Source organism: Phalaenopsis equestris, unplaced genomic scaffold, assembly GCF_001263595.1.
Source record: "Phalaenopsis equestris unplaced genomic scaffold, ASM126359v1 Scaffold000123, whole genome shotgun sequence".
Lineage (NCBI taxonomy): Eukaryota > Viridiplantae > Streptophyta > Magnoliopsida > Asparagales > Orchidaceae > Phalaenopsis > Phalaenopsis equestris.
Genome location: NW_018164565.1, coordinates 93,396 through 94,473, shown reverse-complemented (window position 1 = coordinate 94,473; position 1,078 = coordinate 93,396). Strand labels below are relative to the sequence as shown.

The 1,078-nt window shown below is 29.3% G+C and overlaps 1 protein-coding gene across 1 annotated transcript in view; it reads right to left on the bottom strand.

Annotated features, from left to right (window-relative positions):
* Positions 1 to 336, bottom strand: part of LOC110021215 — a 13,928-nt gene extending 13,592 nt beyond the window's left edge. Inside the window, exon 1 of the mRNA XM_020719625.1 lies at positions 36 to 336. Coding sequence (XP_020575284.1) covers positions 36 to 336 — 301 coding nt within the window. The remainder of the gene's footprint in view (positions 1 to 35) is intronic.
* Positions 337 to 1,078: the final 742 nt, after the last annotated feature.

Sequence of the window (1,078 nt, the reverse complement as noted above, 5' to 3'; positions counted from 1 at the left end):
CGCTGCCTCCCCAGCGGGTAACCATTCCGAGCCACTGGAAGACACCTGCAAAGCCTTAACGTGAACAGTGTAACGAGATAGCAGGAAAACGGAAGGCTGCCGAGATTGGGGAGAGGAGGTGACGCTCCATTCAAAAAGAGGAAGAATCTTGGGTAACGAAATAAAGCTACGAGGCCGCTTTCGCCGAAATGGCGATGCGCTAAACCCTAATAGAAGATTGAGAGATCTCAGCGTCGTCATTTTTGCGTGGTTTCCTCCAATTCCTTCCTCGGCGAGAACTTCCGCTGAAATCAGTGGCACGTGGCAGCGGCACGCAAAAAAATCTTCCTGGGGCATTTACGTCATACCACCCAAATAATGTATTTGCTTCTCTATATTCAATCAACGGATAGGTTTTCAATGAACCAATACATTCCATAAACTATTTGAACCGGGCTTCATTAAGACTTAATTATGTTCTTTTAAGTTAGTAAATAAAAAAGTTTGAATAATTTATTAAAATTCGAATCTTAAATGAACTAAATATAAATGGAAAAATTTGTTTGTTGTTCAACAAATAACTTATTAAATACTTGATATGAAGCTCAAATAAAACTCGTATCATATATGATATATTATTAAAAAAAAATTGATTTGTTAGAATTTATTTAATTATAGATTTAATAATAATATTTTATTATATCAATAATATTTTTAGATTAATTCTTAACTATATATTTGTTTTATTATTAATTATTAACTATTTCAACATTAATATGATAGAATTCTAAAAGTGAACATTATTTTTGTTCATTTTTTTCTTATTATGTTTGATCAAAATGTCTTTGATTTTTCTCAATTATTTCAAAAATTGATGAATAATTTCATGTTATGAGCTACTTTGTAATACTGGTCCATTTAAATTTTCTTTTGTTTCAGTTTCAATGTTTTTTTCTCTATATTAGAATTCATTTTTGTGAGAATGTATTTATTATAAACACTAGATTACAACATTTATTTGTTTATATCATATATAATTTATATGATTTATTCAATTGTTTATTTATTATAGTTGTAGAATTTAGATTTTTTATATGAA